At 34.7% G+C, this 19,091-nt stretch overlaps 1 protein-coding gene across 3 annotated transcripts in view; it reads right to left on the bottom strand.

The window, feature by feature from the left end:
* The window catches only part of MIS18BP1 (MIS18 binding protein 1), a 44,305-nt gene that overhangs the window by 16,134 nt on the left and 9,080 nt on the right, over positions 1–19,091 (bottom strand). For 2 of the 3 annotated variants that reach the window (XM_079126021.1, XM_079126020.1), the window contains exons 3-9: positions 16,747–16,851; positions 15,989–16,473; positions 11,962–12,035; positions 9,555–9,685; positions 6,642–6,729; positions 5,581–5,738; positions 1,031–1,167 (exon numbers count right to left, since the gene is read on the bottom strand). In XM_079126021.1, coding sequence (XP_078982147.1) covers positions 1,031–1,167; positions 5,581–5,738; positions 6,642–6,729; positions 9,555–9,685; positions 11,962–12,035; positions 15,989–16,473; positions 16,747–16,851 — 1,178 coding nt within the window. The remainder of the gene's footprint in view (positions 1–1,030; positions 1,168–5,580; positions 5,739–6,641; positions 6,730–9,554; positions 9,686–11,961; positions 12,036–15,988; positions 16,474–16,746; positions 16,852–19,091) is intronic. The other variant, XM_079126022.1, reaches the window with a different exon arrangement.

Below are 19,091 nucleotides of genomic sequence, written 5' to 3'. Positions count from 1 at the left end.
TTCAGAAACTCATTAGAACTTAAACTTCAGAAGTACCATCTGGATATACACTATTACATATAATTCCTTTACTGACTTACTACTTTGTCGTTTTTCAAGTGCTTTTAAAATATAATTTCATTTAAGTTTCACTTTTTAAAATTTTTGTTACCAGGGGATTGAACTCAGGGGTGCTTAACCACTGAACCAATCCCCAGCCCTTTTTGTATTTTTTATTTTGAGATAGGCTCTCACTAAGTTGCTTAGGGCCTCACTAAATTGCTGAGGTGGACCTTGAACCTGCAATCCTCCTGCCTCAACCTCCCAAGTTGCTGGGATTACAGGCATGCACCACCACACCCAGCTCTAAGCTTCACTCTTTCAACTAATGACTGGGGAAAATAAATCAAGACGTTTACCTATCATTCCAAAGTTAATGAAAAGTTATGAGAATTATAGCAAAGTCACAATGGAAACATTAGAAGAGCTTTTCAAAATGGATTCAGGAGCCTTCAAGTGAAGACTTGTGCAAGAAGAGTCCAGCTGTGACCTAGGATTGTAAAGTTTGGTTGCCTTCTAACTTCAGGCAGCTAGAACAGATAATCACATTCTGCCCAGAGCCAAGATGCGTAAACAAGTTAGTGGACTCGTCTATGGACATTTTTACTACATATATATACATTTTTTTCTTTTTTCTCTTGGTTATGTGGCCCCTATTGCTAGCACCTGTTCTCAACACCAAAAGCAGTTTCTTCACACAAAAAAATTGTTTTTGTCTTGCAGTAGATTAACACTATTTGTTCTACATAAATTCTCACTTTTCCCAGCCTTCTATGGAACACTGATTTAGAGCTATCTGAATCTGGGTTTCCTGAATTGCAATTCTTAAGATCCCAATAAAGTTCCTTTTACTTTTACAGTTTCTAAAGTTGGACTGATCCACAAAATTCATACTGGCACTTAAACAGAACTTGTGTCTTTTAAGTTGGTTCTAAGCCTTTTTAAAAAATACACTATCCCTCTAAACAAGCAGTATACAGTAACGCCTTACCTGATTAGAAAAGTAGGATTCTCCTCTATTTTGAGTAGTATTATTTACTTGGTTATGTGGCGGTTTATTATGACAACTACTATAGCCATTGTTTATTCCTGTAGGTCCTGGCAATCCACTGCACTTATTCCCCAGTTCTGTGAACACAATGATGGACAGTTCAATAAATGATTACAGCAAAGATAAGCTGCTTTTCTACATTAAAGAGCCAACTTTGAAAAAAATTGTCTAGCCAAATGTCACAAATATTCACTATATTATATTGTGATGAAAAGCAATAGGATAGAATCAATCTGTATAGTTAGGTGTAATTTCAATCACTTTTATTTTCTTAAAAAAAAGGAGAACCATACTCATAACTGTTTTGAATTTCTTGTCACATCTGAAGAATAGTAATGTTAATTCATGTTGTAAATACAAATTCCTATTCATCCTAACTGCATGTCAACTAAGTAGAAAGCTAATACTCTTATATTTCTTCAATACTCCAATGTATAACTAAATTCATGCTAATTAAAATTTTAAGGAAAAACATTTTATAATATATTGTAGGGAAGCTATAAATTTACTTTTTTCTTAAAAGGTCTGATAATTTTAGTTTATGAGATGAACTGACCAGATTAACATAAAAACAAACAAACCCCAAGATTTTTTAAAAGGTTTAAATATGAGAGCCACATACGTAAGTAGGAGATTGAAAGGACTAGATTGTTGAAGCTCCTTAAGAGCGAAACAAAGAGATAGGGCTTGGGCTTTGGGGGGAAGGGAGCCCATGGGGGCAGGTTATGAAAGGTTGAGATAGGGAGGTTCACAGTGAGCAAGGATTGTCTGCTATGTACATAACAGCCATCAGTGATAAACTGTGTCTAGACTAGATGTCAGATTCTAATCTCTTCTTCTTGTGCACAGATCTTTCTCAGGCAGAAAGAAAAGCCTGTTCCTATTTTTTATAGATATAAATTTCTTTTGCAAAAAAATGCAGGCTTTATCAGCCACACTTGGTGGTGCACACTTGGGATCCCAGTGACTGTGGAGGATGAGGCAGAAGGATCCCAAATTCAAAGTCAGACCCAGTAACTCAGCAAGGCCCTAAACAACTGAGACCCTGTCTCAAAATAAAAAATAAAAAGTGCTGGCGATGTAGCTCAGTGGTTAAATCCCCAGAACCCAAAACAAAACAAATTTTAAAAATGCAATTTCCTACAAACTGTCTGTAGCTTCTCAGAAGAGCCATTGTGAAATATGCCTAAGAAATTTATTTCAGGGTGGCCTATTTAGGGATCCCACAATATAATATATCTCAACAAATGGTTATTGAGCTAAAAGTCTATATAAGTTAAAAATACTTATAAAATTAAAGACATTTTTATTATTCCTCAAGAAGCTGTAAAGATGTATAATAGATGATCCCAACCCCTGACAATACTACTGTATAGTGAAGGAGGCTGATATTTTAGATCATTTGTAATATACTCTGGTAAATGCAGTAACAGTAAATGTAAACTGTAATACTATAATGTAGAGGTTATAATACCAAATAGGCAAAACTACTTTAGGTAAATCATTAAAAGACACACACAATGACATTATCTTAAATTATGGATTGGTAACTCTATATAATCTTAAGTTATTTAATGTCAGGCACAGTTTAATTTAGTTTTTTCATGGACCATGTAATGATAACAATAATAAAAAGAGTAACAGTACCAACCAACACCACTCAAAATAATTTGTGACATGAGGACACTCAATGTCTTAAAGAGTTTCATAAAACAAAGAATAAGTCATAATAGAAAAATGACATGACTATAATAAAATACAGTATCTGACCCTAACGTGAACTTCCTGAAGGGAGGCATCGTATCTTATTCATCCCTAAGTTCCTAACAGTTAATATAGACCAAGGTCCATGAAAGGGTGCTTTAAATTGTTTGCTGAATGTTTTTCCTGTAGACACAGCTAGTATGCAAAACAGGTTACTAAATTTTAGTCTTTTAAATTTGTATTCCAACTTTGGGGGGAGCCATCCATGTCTACCAGAATCAGACTTGGTTGGGCCCATTTCTCAGATCCACCTTTAATACACCCAACGATGTGGACTGGAGAATCAATCCCAGTATTTATTGATGATATTCATATGATGGGAGGTTTTACAGGTACATTATGCCCATCCATGTGAATGGATTTAACTATACTGGCTAGTGGAAGCTTATCTATATGCTGGTTGCATGATAGACACTCTGGCTGTCTAGAGGTAACTTTTCAGGAAAAGACAGCATAAGGAATACCTAGGCCAGCCAATTATATTGGCCCTTGGAATGTAAGATTGTATGTTCAAACAGTTATTAGGATGGGACTTTCTTATAAAACAGCCAGTTATTTCTATGAAATATCCACCAATATCTTACTGCTTTAACTGTTCTGCAATAAAATCTGGCACCTTTCCTAAATGGATAAAATATACAAATGTGTTGCCAATACTACATAAAATCTCTAAAAGTGGTGGATGTGTTTTTGGATTGATCTTCAAAAATTGCTAAAAGACAGATCTAAGAAACTAGGCAAACAATTGAATTATTTAAAACTATTTTCAGAATACAAAATAAGATTAGGTATACAATTATTCTGATTTTGAAACTCCATGCAATTTGGACTAGTCCCTATTGTTTGGATATTACTTTGCACTGCTGGTAACCATGTAATAAGGATCAAATTAGAATCCAACAAATGGATTGATATTACACTAGAAAGATAAACAATTCACATTTGTATTCTAATAGTTATTTCTTATTTGATGATAATTTGGGTCCTATATATTTTAATGTTTTCTTTTAGGTTTCTATCTGTTCCCACATTCATTATATCTAGGGGCATAATTCCTTCTGTCATAAAATGATTGAGATCAATTAAATACTTTTAACAGCTACTTCTACAAATATCAATGATGAGCCTTTCACTCTCCAATGTAAACAAAGGCTTAAATGTCATAATGACTGTAAGCATGTCTGTGTTGCTACAACTAAATATCATACTTCTCAATGGGACTAAGAGATAATTAAGATTCATCTAATGGACATTTGATGTAGCAATAATAATAGCCTGGATCTTATAAAATCACATTGCCACAACCAGGATATTCAAAAAGTAAAATTGATCTCATGGACTCTACTTCTCTAGCTGATCAAATACTTCCTAAATTGAATGGTATACTATTGGAATGATACATGTGCTATTAATTCTTTTTTTTATATGTTGCCATACCCTCAGAACCAAGATCCGAAACCTCAAAATAACTGCCCGTCATTTGCATTTTAAAAAATATAAAAGGGGGAATATGTGAGGAGCCATTCATGTCTACCAGAATCAGACTTGGCTGAGCCATGGGATACAGAGGTCTAAGTCCCAGGAACTGGCAATCATGAGATACTGTTCCAGACTGCTGGGGAGTAGGTGGCCCTGTATGGGAGTGGCTCACCGTCTAGGGATATACTAGTTCCCTAAGCAACTGGCTTCCCTAACTCCACCCCATCCTGTTCCTCACAGAAGGAGCCCCTCCTGGTCTGGGTCCCTTTACCTGTTATGACTATAAATAAAGATGGAAGTGGGGTTCTCCATCTTGTTGGAGGCCAAATCTGGTATGGCCCCACCATTCACACCCCCTTCCTTTTGAAAAGAGTATTGGCTCTTGTGTGTTTATTGATTAGATAAGTTTAATAGTAATTGATTGATTTATTGCTGGCATCATCCTCAGCTAACCCTTCCCTCATCCACAATGGATGTGGCTGAAACCCCCGTACAACCTACTTGCCCCTTGTTTTCTGAAACACTTTATGAAGCATATCTGCAATTCAGCTAAAATTTCTAAAAACTGCTGCTCTGAATGGAGGGGAAGGGAGATGGAGTTTAAGGTTTAAGACAAAAGAAAATCTACAAATAATTGAAAGTGAGATACTTTCAGTGATATTTTTGATTCAAAAGTAAAAAAGTCAATATCAGATGCTATAGTTCTAGGACTCCAGAACACTCAAAATGGGCTAGCAATAATAATAAGTAATATGCCTAATTTAGAGGTAATAGGTGACCTTTTTGATAAAAGGAAGAGTTGAGAAGAAATTGAAGTTATAGTGAACTTTTGCTAGGACAAGGCAAGTAAATTTAAATTATTCCTTTTTTTGTACTGGAAAGGATAAGCAAAGGATAAGCAAAGAGGAGGGAAGTTCCAAAGTGGGGGGCAGGGAGTGGTTAGAATGAGATACAGATTCATTTATATCCAGTGTGTCAAGTTTTTGGCAGAAACAATCCTTAAGTCTTTTAAAAGTTTTATAAGTTCTGTACAGCTTAGTTATAGGTCAAGGTAAATTTGGAAGAAATGTATAAAATAGATTTTAGTAACTTTTACTCATACATATTACTTAGAAAGGGCTATAAATTAATGTTCATACATTTTTGGGGGGCGTGGCATACAAGACAGACTATATAATTTAGCAAAAGGTTGAAATGGAATAGTCTGTCAGTTACCTCTATACCAATAGAGAAAAGACCAAACATACCCAAATTATCACTATCAAGGTCATAAGTGGTGCTGGCCTTTTGAACGGTATCTGTTTGGTTTTCTTCAGCATCATTTTTTCTTGATTTTCGTGTGTGAGAGGCAAACACTGCAGTTTTCTCTTTTCTTCTGGTTTCTTCCCTGTTCTTTTCATCAGCCCTAAAGACAACTATATTATTTTTTTCTCTAATCTTATTTCTCAAAAAATAAAGTACTAAACCCACAAATAAATGAATGAAACCCCTTCAGATAAAGCTCCCCCTCCCAGCCAACTGTATTTTTAATGTTACAATTTAAAATTTTCCAGATTTCCATCCCCTACTCCACAGAGAACTCAAGTGCAACATGCTGAGTCAGAGGATTCATAAAACCTAACTGCTTCCTACTGTATGCTCTTACTTCCTACTTAAGCTGATATTATAAGAAAACTATGGGGCAAATTCAATCAGTTGTCTGTTTTTGTAAATAAAGTTTACTGAAGCATAGACATGTTAACCTATTTACATACTACCTATAGCTACTTTTCTGCCAAGAAGACAGGACTGAGTGGCTGCGATAGCGACAACATATCCACACAAATACTTACCATCTGTCCCTATAAGTTATGTGTACTATGATTGACTTTAAGCTCTGTATCCCCTATGAGCACCTTAAGAACAAGAATTATTTAAATTCTTTGTTTTCTTACTACCAACTACAATGTCTGCTAAGTAGCTGACAGTGAATAACTACTGAGAATTAATGAAAAGAAAAAAGGACCACGAACTTTCAGGCTAGTATTAAACACCCTTACACTCTTCAAAGGTGAATGAAGATGATTTCTGGAAAAATGCTGAAAGTTTTATTTCCCTTTTAGATTTATCAACATGACAGAAAGTGTTATTTTTCTCTGAAACTCTTTTGAGATCAAAGAGAACTTCAAAACTGGTACCATCCCCAAAAAACAACTATATGTATGTATTGTAAAGCGCATTATATTTTATATCTAAAATGCATGCATTTATTAAATGTAAGTTATACCTTAATAATATTCATTTTTAAAATCTTAAAAGAATACTTTACCTTAATTGTTCTAGAAAATTATCAATGTGTTCTTTCCAATTTTCTGGAAATCCAAACATAAATTTCCTTGTGAGAAAATATGGATATCCTATTTAAGGATAAATGACAACAACAACAATTATCTAAAAGCCTAGAATTTTAAAGAGATATCATTAATTCACTAAATCAAACTGGAAGCATGTATTTTTGTTTATTATCTACCAAGCACTATCATAGATACTGAAGATTCAGCAGTTAACAAGATAGACAAAAATCCCTGACCTTGTAGAACTGGCCTTCTGGTATGTACAATTAGGCAAAGCAATAAGTAAAATGTTCTGTTTGCCAGATGGTTCTGCAGGGAAGGGGGATAAGGATGTTCATGAAAGAACAGCAATTCAGAAAACGATAGTCAGGGAAGACCTTACTGAAATGCTAAGCAAAAGTCCTGAAGAACCTGAGGGAATGAGTCATGTGGCAATATGGAATTAGAATGTTAGAAGCAGAGGAAAGTGAAGGCCATGAGGCAAGAGGACACCTGGTCTGTCTGTGGAATAATAAAATCAGTGGAGTAGAAGTGATGTGAGGGGTTAGTACTAGAAGGCTACTCAAATGGATAACAGACACAGTGCATGGCAAATTATAATCTGAAGCTTTGTGGTCATTTTATGGACCTTGACATTTACTTACAGTAAGATGGGAAGCTATGGAAAGACTTTGAGCAAAAGAGCTACAGGGTCTGACTTACTTTAATAAAACTGGATTAGCTGCTATTTTGAGAAGAGTCTGTGGAGGTATGAGTGGAGAAAGAACGAGATCAAGTAAGAGGCAATTATAATAATTGAGACAAAAGGCTGAGTGTGGTGGTGCACACCTGTAATCCAGTGACTTAGGAGGCTAAGGTTGGAGGATTGCAAGTATGAGAACAGCCTCAGCAACTTAGTGAGGCTCTAAACAATTTATTGAAAGCCTTTCTCAAAATAAAATATAAACTGGGCTAGGGATGTAGTTTGGTGGCTGAGCACCCCTGGGTTCAATCCCCAGTATTAAAACAAACAAACAAAAAACTGAGACAAAAGATGAGGTAGGTCCAGATTACAGTGGTGCAGCGGAGGTCTGTGTTTTAAAGTTCTTTTGGAGATACTGCCAGCAGGATGTACTGATACGCTAGATGTGGGTATGAGAGAAACTAAAAGATTTAAAAATGCGTCCAAGGAGCTGGGCATGATGGCATATGCCTCAGGAGGTTGAGACGAGGATTTCAGGTTCCGGGCCAATTTCAGCAACTCAGTGAGACCCTATCTTAAAAGAAAAAAAAAAATTTAAAGTGCCAGGATGTAGCTCAGTAACAGAGCACCCCAGGGTTTAATCCCTATTACTCTCCTATCCCAAAAAATGACCAAGGATTTTGCTAGTCAGTAGAAGCATGGAAAAAGGGGGAAGACTATAGGCCAAGCAAATTTAAGGAAGATTGGATGTTAAATCTGAGGTAATTATAAACATCCCAATGGAGATGTCAAACAGATGGAAAATGAAGTGGACACTTAGGAGAGATCTTGGTTTGAAATATAACATTGGGGGCTGGGGTGGTAGCTCAGTGTGGAGTGCTTGCCTAGATGTGTAAGTCATTTGGTTTGATTCTCAGAACTGCACATAAATAAAATAAAGGTACACTGGAAACTAAAAAAAATAATAATAAAAATAAAAATAAAAAAAAGAATTGTAACACTGGCATTTGTCATTTCAAGCCTAAAAGGAATCAGCACATAAAGGAGTGGAGAAAGACTCCTAAGTTACCCCATTACTTAGAGGCAAAGGAGAGAGAAATACTCAAATAAATTAAGGAGGAACAGGCAGTGAGGGAACATGAAAACTGAAATATTGTTTTCCAGAAGCCAAATAAAAAAAGTATCTCAAGGAAGTAGGTAGATTAACTCTATTAAGTGAATACTGGGTCTACCAATGCAGAGGCCACTGGTGACTTTGATGCAGGTGTTTTGGAGAAGAATCAGGGGTTAAGGCATGATTAAATAGTTCAAGAAAAAAAGGGAAAGAACTCAAGAGAAGTCAGATATAGTAAATACAGACAATCTTCTGAGAGTTGTTTTTATGTAAACGAGAGCAGTGGCTGAAAGAGGTATGCTTAAAAGAGCTGTTTTGGTTTGTTTTTGAAACAGCAGAAGAGAAAATTACTGGAGTGATTTCCTCAAGTAGAAGAATAAAAATGGGAGCTAGTATATAAATGGAAAGACTAACATATATAGGAACCTGGATAGTACATTCACAATGAAAGAACATATGGATGTAAAAAGGTAAATAAATGTGGTGGGGAAATTCTCTTCCGAATGTTCAGGCGCTCCCCTCTTATTCTATCCTCTTACCTGAGAAAGTATGAGGGAGAAGGCCGTGGAGATTTCCAAAAACATGAAATAGTAATCAGGAAGGATGGGAGAGTAAATAAAAATTAGGGAAATATAGTAGAATGCCAAGCAGCACAAGGGCCTACTAAAGAACTGGACTATAACTTGTTGCTGGTAAGCATAAATTTAAAGTAGACTATTTGGGTATGTTTTTCCACCTGTAGTCAGCTATATGCAAGGAACATGCAGCAAATTAGATTATACCAGGACTGAGGTTATGTCAGCTAGGTTCAACAGACGGAAACCAAGGAGTTCAATTATATTCTTATAAAGCAGTTCCTTATAAATAAGAGTATTTCACTTAAATTTTTTAAATCACGAAACTTAAACTGTGAGTAACAATGATGAAATTCAACAAAAATGATAAATTCTTATGCAAATTTTACACAATCTGATCAACTGTTTTACTTTACTCATAATTTTAAAAACACATACACACATATCACTGTTAGCAACTCGGTTAACTGCTTCACTTATTAAAACAATTTATCAATTAACAATGATACTCATTTACCTGCTTCTTTCATGGCAATCTTGTCTATTAATCCTTTTAATATATAAATGTTGCCTGATAAAGTCCTAACTTCATTGTGCTTAATCCGCTCTATAATTACATTACTGTGCCAATATATGTTAGTCATGTCTCTAAAAGAAAAAAATAACTTAGTGAAGGCCAGAATATTCACATTTTACCAGGAGTCATAATGTACATATATAAGTATACAAATTTCTAATAGAAAGCAGTAATCTGCACTCTGGCTACAGCAACAATAGCAATATTGTTAATCAAATTACAAAATATTTGCGTCACAAACACTGCAGCAAAACTTAACTGCTACACTAATGTGGTCCTTGAGTACTGTGACTAAACCATGTCCCTGATATAAAATACATCATTAGCATGGAGGCAGAGCTTTCTCTAAATAAGTTGTGCAGGCAATATTTGCAACTTCAGCTTAACTGATACTAAGCTTCCAAAGAACATTTTCCGTGATTCTGTCCCTCAGATTTTAATCTATTTTGACTTTTGTGCAGAAATGTAGTTTGTTTTGTTTTTTAAGTTGTGGTCTTGCTATTTTGCCCAGGATGGCCTGAACTTGTGATCCTCTTCCTTCACCTCCCAAATAACTAGGATTATTATAGGTGTCCATCACCAGGCTAGGCTCAGAAACACATCAGAACCATCTAATCTTGTGTGTGTGTGTGTGTGTGTGTATTTCCCCACAGTATATAACCAAATGTTTTTACCTTTCATTTTGGAAAAGTACTAAAAAGAAATTCTAGTTGGAAAAAAACCAAACTATGCAAATCATTGGCCCAAAAATCTACTCTTCATATTTCTTTAAATGAAGCTAAGAATAAATATAAAATAGAAATTAAGAAGATATATTAGATGAATGTTGAACATTCTCTCATTCATCAGATAATAACATACTATTTACAAACATAATAAGCAAGGAAGTTCTTTTAATCCAGTCAAATCGATTATATATTATACCCTAATACAGTATTCTCTTCTTGCATTCTTTTTTGCTTTATTTAACAAAGTTTTAAATAATACTCTAAAATCACTCTCCTTTAGTATTTTAATTTTTTTTAAATATATATATATTTTTAGTTGCCAATGGACCTTTATTTTACTTATTTGTATGTGGTGCTGAGGCTCGAACTCAGTGCCTCACACATGTGAGGCAAGTGCTCTACCACTGAGCTACAACCCCAGCCCTAGTATTTTAAATATTAACTCATTTAATTCTTAAAATGACCTACAGGACTGGGTGTGGTGGCTTACACCTGAAATCCCGGAGGCTGAGGCAGGATAGCATGTTCGAGGCTATCCTGGGCAATATAGCAAGACCACATCTTAAAAATAAAAATGAAATGACAGTAAGACCCTGTCTCAAAATAAAAATTAAATAATGAAAAAGGCTGGAGATATAGCTCAGTGATAGAATGCCCCTGGGTTCAATCCTCTGTATTGCCAAAAAAAAAAAAAAAAAAAAAAGATAATAATATATTCTCATTGTACGGATAAAGAAACTGAGTCTGAAAGAGGATAAGTAACTTACTTAAGTAATTCTGGTATAAACATCAACAATGGGATTCCTACAAAGACAATCTAGGCTACATCTTGGATATTAAGAAAATGGGCACAAGGCAAGCAAAGTGAATAATGAAGATCTTATATACTTAACTTTATAAACGTCCATGTACATACCTTAAATATTGATATCATATACTGTTTTATCAAAAAATTTGTGTTATCACTGAGAATAGGTTTTGAAAATAAAAAATATTAAAGGATCATACATGACTAAGCAGATAATACCAGTCAGAAAAAAATAAAGCACCATATCAATTTGAGCTGTCGCTATTTAAAGAACAACTTAAAACAGGAAAAAATAAGAAAGCTGGTGGCAATCAAGATGGTGAGTATTTGCATAGTCATTGTATATTTTTGTCTTTATAATCTTATGAGAAAGTTTTTATAGCTTTATAGAAAGATATCATTTCTCTCTTTTTTTTCTTTTTGGTACTAGAGACTGAACCCAGGGATGGTTTGCCACTAAGTTATATCTCCAGCTCCTTTTATTACTTTGATACAAGATGTCACTAAGTTGCTTAGGGACTAAGTCGATGAAGTTAGCCTGAAACCTGCAATCCTCCTGCATCAATCTCCCAAATCATTGGGATTACAGGCATGTACCACTGTGCCTGGTTTCTCTTGTATTACTTTTTAACTTTTTAAAGACAACTGTCTTCTTCTTTTTTTTTTTTTTTTTTTTTTTTGTGGTGCTGGGGATATGAACCCAGGGCCTTGTGCTTCCAAGGCAAGCACTCTATCAACTGAACTATATCCCCAGCCCAAGACAACTGTCTTCTTACATTTTATTACAAAAATATTTAAATGTTATACTTACATCAGTTTTCCTTCTACACATATAGCAGTATTATTATTGATGATTTTAATCATCCATTCTTGAAGCTGGATTACCTAATCAAGTATTAAGCAAAGAACATATTACTTGTTCTACTTGCAGCATAAACATTACAACTTAAATTACAAGAAAAAACTCATCTAAGTAATCCTAGCAATTCCTTATACCCATCTATGTAAGAATGTTAATCTATTTTAAATAGTAATTGTTAAAATTCTTATGTATGATGATCAGAAAATATTGAGACTAAACTGATGCTGCACAGCATAGTTTATCCTACAATCGAGAAGCAATTGTATTTCAAATATTCTTATATCAAATATCTTAACCGCTGTGGGGTGGGAAATCAGGGAAAATCCCAAGGTATACACTAAAACACCAATTCTCACAAAGAACCCAATAACTTGGAAGGAAAAAGAGTTGTGTCATACACCATAACCCTTGACCCTAAATCAATTAAAGCATTTTTTTTTGTAAAGTTGATTTAGAGTTGCATTTCAGTTTTCTATAAACTCTGGTGACTGCCAGTAATATACATTTAATAGCATTCTATTTCAAAGCAAAAGTATTTGAATAGGTCAGAAAACTCATTTTTATTTTAGTGTGGGTAAAATCTCATTCAAGTGGAAAACTTCCTATGAACATCTGTGCAAAAAAACTGTTTATATTTCTAGCAATGTAAGACTGAACTCTCTGATGAGAACAAAAGCCAAAATTTATAGGATAACTAATTTGAACCATCATATACATTACATGAAATTATAAATTTACATATAAAGACAAATTCTCTAGTGTTGGTTTTATACTGTATCAGGAAAAGATGTTAAAATGGGAAGATGGTCTTTGTTACTGCTCAGTTATGTTCATTTTAAATATTATAGGTAAGACCTGGAAAGGGACAGTAAAGAACATTACTTTTTTTCCTACTCCCCATATCTGCAACCACCTGAAATACATCAAAGCATTGGTCAGATGGAGATAATATTACAGTAAAAATGAATACTAACAGTGTTCCAAGTACCTTAGGTATACTCATGATATCTTTACAGCACGAGGAGGCAGGTATTATAACCTTCATTTTACAGACAGAGAAAGTATAAAATCTAGTTAAATAACTTAGCCATGTTAAACACATCTAATTAGAAGCACAGAAAGGTCACAAATCTGGGAATTCTGCCTCTAGAATCCTATACTACAATGCTTAAATAAAGTATCAAAATGCATATTTACTACTTATTCAGTAAATATTTATTGAGTTCTACACACTGTTCTAGACAGTTGGGATTCAGCAAAAACCAAAATACTGCTTTTATATAGTGTGTATGTGTGTGTGGTGTGTTTAGGGGAGATGGAGGCAAGAGGCACGTAAGGTAGTGGTATCCAAACAGACAAAGATTAAGATGTCAGCAGATAATAATTACTAGTAGAAATAAGTTTAAGGGATGAGATAAATGGAATGCTTCTTCAGGTATGATAGTTAAGGAAGGTCTTGGAGCATGGAATTGAACAAAGTGACAAATGAGCTACATGAATAACTATAAGATTTTTCTAAGCAAAGGACAAGTGTAAAGATCTTCATAGGTGGCACAGAAAGCACAGTAACTTGAAGGGAGTAAACAAAAGGAAATAAGAGGTGATGGTGGAGATCTTTCTCTAGGATTATAATGTGGAGTGCTATAAATCACAGTGAAGGCTTAAGAGCTTTTTCTTGGGATGCTGTTATGAGAAAAAGAGTTGAGTGTTATAACCTACAATGATTATAAAATGATGGACCCAGGGATCTACATGGGGTAAATAGGTAAATGAGGACCTGAACATAGATGGACTGAAGGCTATCTTAGTGAGGTCGAAGTATTGACGGTAAGGTTTAGAGGAAGAATATTGGAGGCAGAATGATCCTGAACAACAGAAACTGACAGTGAGACAGAGGGATGCTTGGAAGTGAGAATTTAGTGTATGTACTAGTAATAACAAAGTAAGAATAGAGAGAAAAAGTTAAAAAGGTCACTAAAGATGAAGAAATCTGCCAGTTACTCAGGAAGCTGAAAAAGGAGGATTACACATTTGAGGTTAGCTTCAGAAACTTAGTGAGACCCTGTCTCAAAGCAAAAAATAAAAAAAGAATGGGGATGTAGCTCAGCGGGAAAGTGCCCTGGATTACATTCCTAGTACCAGGGATAAAAAGAGTAATGATGGAATCAAGCGGATGAGAGTTGTTAGTAAGAGTCATATTTTGGTTAGAGCAAGGTTAACAAATGTTCACAGAAAATACACAACACGGGCTGGGGTTGTGGTGCAGTGGTAGGGCACTTGCCTAGCATGTGTGAGGCACTGGGTTTGATCCTCAGCATCACATAAAAAAATAAATAAATTGATTAAAAAAAATTTAAAAAGAAAATAGACAATACAACATTTTGCTGATGACATTTAGAGGTCAAGAGGGCATGATGCACTATTTCAAGAACTTGAGGATGAGATTGAGCAGAATTAGGGGATATATAGAACTATACTGAGTCATGGGAGGCTTGGTCTTCTGGTAACAGATAAGCAGCACTGCACACAGAAAGGAATTAGTACTATGGAATCTCTTAGAATAGCTGTCTTCAGACTGTTTTGCTCAACTCACTTTACTTTTTTTTGGTACTGGGGATTTAACTCAGTGCATGTAAAACCTGAGCCATATCCCCAGTTCTTTTTATTTTTTAAGAGAGAGTCTTGCTCAGTTACCTGCAGCCTTGCTAAACTGCTGAGGCTGGCTTTGCATTCAGGATCTTCCCGCCTCAGCCTCCTGAATTGCTGGGATTACAGGCGAGTGCCACTACACCTGGCCACTTCACACATTTTTGTCAACAACTAAAATGTTTCACTATAAGTTTAAGTATTTGCAAATAATGCATTTCTGGTGAATATATTGAAATATAAAACTGCAATTATTATATCACTCTAAAATTAAGGTGAGCTGGATGCAGTGGCACAAGACTGTAAACCCAGAGGCTCAGGCAGGAAGACTGCAAGTTTCATGCCACCTTCAGCAACTTAGCGAAATCCTAAGCAACTCAGCAAGACCCTGTCTCTAAATAAAATATAAAAAAAAGGCTGAGATGTAGCTCAGTGGTTAAACCCCCCTGGGGTTAATTACTGATACTCTTCCAAAAAATAAGTAAAATTAAGATGAAATTTGAATACCACTTCAATTTGATACCCAGAATCACCTATTTTAAAATAAATGGGAAAACTTGTATCTTTCTTTTTAAACTTGTATTTCCATTTCACTTCCTTCAGAGAATTTATCCTAATGTAACAGTTTGATGTTCTTAAGAAGTCTTTTATGGATCACCCTGCATCAGTAAATCTTGAAATCTTTATATGCTATAATTCCTTTCTTTTTCAAATACTCTGTTTGTACCCCAAAATCAGGGGAAAAAAATTAAGAGCAGGAACAAATTCAGTATTCATCCTTAAAGCCCTTAAGTAAATTGTTGAAGAATGTACAATTAGAAGTTGAATTATATTAGTTATGCATAAGAAAAACAGAGAAATGTAAACATTAACACCCGGGTCTTCTTATTTTCAGTTCATGTTCTTTTTACCATACCACACTGTTGCTACAGTAAATAATAATATAAAATGAAAATAGGCATGAGAGTTCAACTTCTTTAAAGAAAGGGGAAAAGAGGGGTGGGTGGGGTGGGGGGAAAAATAACAGAATGAATCAAACAGCATTACCTTATGTAAACATATGATTACACAAATGGTATGCCGTTACTCCATGTACAAACAGAAACAACATGTATCCCATTTGTTTATGATATAAATAAATTAAAAAAAAAAAAAAAAAAAAAAGGAAGAGAAAAGAAAGGGGAGTGACAGAGCTGGGGGTAGCTCAGTTGTAGGATGCTTGCCTAGCATGCACAAGGCCCTGGGTTCTATCCCTAGAATCACAAAGAAACATAAAACACAGCTAAGAATGAGTGGTAAAAACAAATATCTGCCTTAAGAAATTTCCTACCTTATTTTTTTTAACTTCATTTGTAATAGTTTTAATTATACTCGAAGGAGAAAGCTTTGAAATATTTCTTTTTGAATTCCGAGATACTGTTATATGACATCTTGGACTTGCAAGTACAATTTTACATGTATCTTTCATGGAACCTGAAAGAGTAGTCTTTCTAGACACTGACTTTTCATTTTGTTCCTCAATTTCTCCTTGTGAAGTCCCTTCTGTTGTCACCTCAGTATCAGAAACCAGTAATTGACTACTATTTTTAATAGGAACATAATTAGTATTAAGAGTCTTAACAGTAGAATTTTGGAGTTTTTCATAAGTAGAATCATTGCCTTCTAAAACAAATGTGTCCTTTTTGGATGTGGTGGTTCCAATTGTATTCTCTTTTGAGTGAAGAATTTGTTTTGTCAATTGAGCTCTAATTAATGCCTTGTTTGAGACTTCTGCAGCTGAAACATTTTCTTGTTCTTGGTTTAGAATTGGAAGTTCTGCAAAAAAATCACAAAACTTAAAGAAGAATCATATGAAATTAAAAGAAAGAAATAACAATTTAAAACTCTTTTATATTAAAAAGAAGCCTTCAAATTAGGACTGTACCTCCCTTCTACCCAGTATTTCTTTGAGTACCTCTAGATTGTATAATCCAACCTTTTGTCCACAGCCAATACTTATTGCTTATGATAGGAAAATAATTATCAAGAACATCTAGCAATACACTGAACTAACAAACTAAAAACAGACAAAATAAGACAACAGTTTACCATAAGTTAAATTGCATAGTTGTGCTTTCTTTTCCTTTTGATCTTGAATCTTTTGTTTGACAGGAAGAATATTTGATGATTCTACAGGAACTTCTTGGACTGAGATTGAGATTGTTTTAAAAAAAGAAATTATATTAGTTACACATAAGAAAAAAAATGCATGTTTAAAATCTTGAAATAAAGACATTTAGGTTTAATAATGATTAGACCAGTACAGTGTACTTTTGCAATATATGAGTCATACAAAATTTTCCCTTTATTATTTTCTCATGCCTTTATTTCATTCTTTATACATATATAATGCTGAGAAAAAAACTTAAAAATTTCTCTAAGGTATAATCTGCCTGAAGTAGACAAAAGTATACTATTAACCTTCTGTGAGGATACAAGAGGTGGCAAGGCTCAGGGTATGGCCTCCAGGAGCCCTGGTTCAGGCACCGAGGACAGGCTTGACCTCCATACAGCAACACACATCAGCCTACAGCATCTACACGGACATCAAGGCCCCATGTGCCTGGGCCTAAGCCCTGCTTGGAGAATCCGACTAAAAGGCAGATGGACAGTCCCACACAGTGGCCTGCAAGCTGATCCACACTTCCAGTCAAGAACTTTGGGAGTAAAGAAGACAGGGAACAAATAATAAACTACTAGACTCAGAAAACTGAAATCTGGAATAAAATTCTGGTGCTGCCACAAACTGGGTGTTAAGATTACACATGAAGTACCACCCAGCCTTGAAATTTCTGCTTCTGTTTGCTATAAATTTCGTGAGCACACACTTTTTTTGTGTGTGCTGGGGATTGAACCCAGGGCCTTGTACATGAGAGACAAGCACTCTACCAACTGAGCTATATCCCCAACCCGTTTGCTATAAATTTCTAGAACATGAAAGAACAGCTGAAGAGTGGTAACTTATTCTTTAAAAATCAACATGTTGAAAACCTAATCACAGCAGACTTAACTAAAATTTAAATCCCTTTGAAATCGCTTTTGTAGGCCTTCAGAGGCACAGAAGTCTATCACCTAGACAAATAAGGACTACTAGCATTGCTTACACTTTGTTCTGATTTACATCCTAGATCTTTAATATTTCTTATAAATAGAAATGAATTGCTTTACCCATAAAGGGGATGATTATAGACTTAAATTTGTGCTAGAGAAAGAAAACCTGAATTATTTTATGTTTGATATCAAATATCATACTTGAAAAAATAAGTAATGACTATGCTTTAATAGGACTTATGAATCTTAATATAAAGAATTTATTAGAATGATGTCATAAAAGGAAGTGACTAGTTTCTGTTTTTTAACTCATTCCATTGGAATGGCAGGGCAACATATTTAAGACAAGTGGGTAGTTTGATTAAATAATATATGTTGTAGAACATGGGTCCTTTATTTTTTGGTTTCTAAGGTTCATGCAGGAGCTACAAAAATGTTTCTAAAATTACTTACAAAATTTGTGTGCATTTTCTGGTGAATGGGTTATCAGAGTCTCAAAACAGACACGTACTTCTTCCTTTCTCAGATTCTGTATTATATGTATACGAAACATTTTCCCTTTTCTCTTAGGCTATATACGAAATAGATTATTTTGTGTGGTCCTCCACCTCTACTCCAAACTCCCTGTTAGAAAATGTTACTGTTTTTGAGATCTATTTTACAATCTATTGTGCAGTGGTTAAGAAAATGGGCTCTTTGCCAGTTCTATTTAATAAGACTGGTAAATGCACATCTATCCATGGTGTTTACTGAAAAGATTAAATGAGAGAACACTTGTAAAATGTTCTTTATCAATTACTGAAATTACTCAAAATCTGTTTCATGTGCTCCAATTTCTGACACTTTCTGTCTTTTCAGGTCATTCTCTCCAATCCACTGACTATCCCAACAAGACTTTCCTGATCTCTTTCAGATGTTCTTTTTCTTCAATCAGTTTAAATTTCATGGCTGACTGTGGTTATACCTCTGTACTCATCCTCAATTCTTGTCCTTCTGTCACTTCATTTACTTGGTAAAACTATAACCCAAATAAAATTTAACTCCCTGCCTATCCACACCAGCATCTATGAAGTTAAACAGAGCTAGAGGAAAACTTACAACCATATTTACTGGTTCCACTTCAAATTCATGCCTACAAATCTCAAATAGCAATTTAATATTACCCAGAAACTCAAGTTTAAGCTTAGATAATTAACTATTCCCCACTCCTATACTATCCAAACTTCCACCTCCTCAATCTTCAATACTATATCCCATACTCACTCTCAGTTGATGATCTTACTTCTTATTTCAGACTATGTGTGAAGTTTTACAATGACCCACCAGTATCTGTATTTATATAC

Source organism: Sciurus vulgaris (assembly GCF_902686455.1).
Source record: "Sciurus vulgaris genome assembly, chromosome: 2".
Lineage (NCBI taxonomy): Eukaryota > Metazoa > Chordata > Mammalia > Rodentia > Sciuridae > Sciurus > Sciurus vulgaris.
Note: the sequence above shows the minus strand (reverse complement) of the source record. Positions and strands in the feature narration are given on the sequence as shown.